The sequence below is a fragment of the Triticum aestivum genome, chromosome 3D (genome assembly GCF_018294505.1).
Source record: "Triticum aestivum cultivar Chinese Spring chromosome 3D, IWGSC CS RefSeq v2.1, whole genome shotgun sequence".
Classification (NCBI taxonomy): domain Eukaryota; kingdom Viridiplantae; phylum Streptophyta; class Magnoliopsida; order Poales; family Poaceae; genus Triticum; species Triticum aestivum.
The window spans coordinates 122269224-122269931 of NC_057802.1; the positions used below are offsets into that span (position 1 = coordinate 122269224).

The window sequence follows — 708 nt, forward strand, 5'->3', positions numbered from 1 at the left end:
GAGATCGCCTCCTACGGCCTCCTCCAGCTTCGCGGCGTGCGTCTCCACCCCCTTGCCGACCCCATTCAAGAACTCCACCACGCCTACCTTGGCTGCGCACAGGAATCCCAATCCGCTTCACCACGACGAACGGCGAAGAAAGAACCACGAAGGTTACGGGTCAGGAGGAAAGTAGCTAGGCGGGTGTACCTTGGTAGGGCTGGGAGTAGAAGGATCTCGCCGGAGCTCCGGCGCCGGGGTGGAGGAGGAGGCGGCGCACATTAGATGCACAGGCCAAGGCCGCCATAGGGGAGACTGAGGGCTGGATCCTTTTTTTTTGTTCACAATCTACCGAGGGGTGGATCCTCAAACGCGCACCCTCCAGCGCTTGCGAATGCCTATTAGGCCGGGCCAGTTACGCGATTTTCTTCCACCAGTTTCCTGACCGGTTTTTTCTTCTGCTTTTCCATTCGGTTTTCCCCTGATTATTTTTATTTTTCCATCTTTTATTTATAGATTCACTATCATTTTTCTAATTTGCGAGCGTTTTTGAATTCACAATATTTTTTGAATATATGAGAATTTTTTTCAAAATTTATGAATTAAAACAAATCATGAAAACTATTTGAATACACGAACATTTTTTCATATCAGAACACTTTTAAAATTAGTGAACATTTAATGAATTAAAAAAAAGAACACTTACAAATCTGCAAAAAAATTGTATTC

General features: G+C 45.3%; 1 protein-coding gene across 1 annotated transcript in view; it reads right to left on the reverse strand.

The window, feature by feature from the left end:
- LOC123077798 (uncharacterized) overlaps positions 1–373 on the reverse strand; it is a 3376-nt gene extending 3003 nt beyond the window's left edge. The window contains exons 1-2 of the mRNA XM_044500127.1: positions 190–373; positions 1–92 (exon numbers count right to left, since the gene is read on the reverse strand). Coding sequence (XP_044356062.1) covers positions 1–92; positions 190–286 — 189 coding nt within the window. The 5' untranslated portion in view covers positions 287–373. The remainder of the gene's footprint in view (positions 93–189) is intronic.
- Between the last annotated feature and the right edge of the window lie 335 nt (positions 374–708).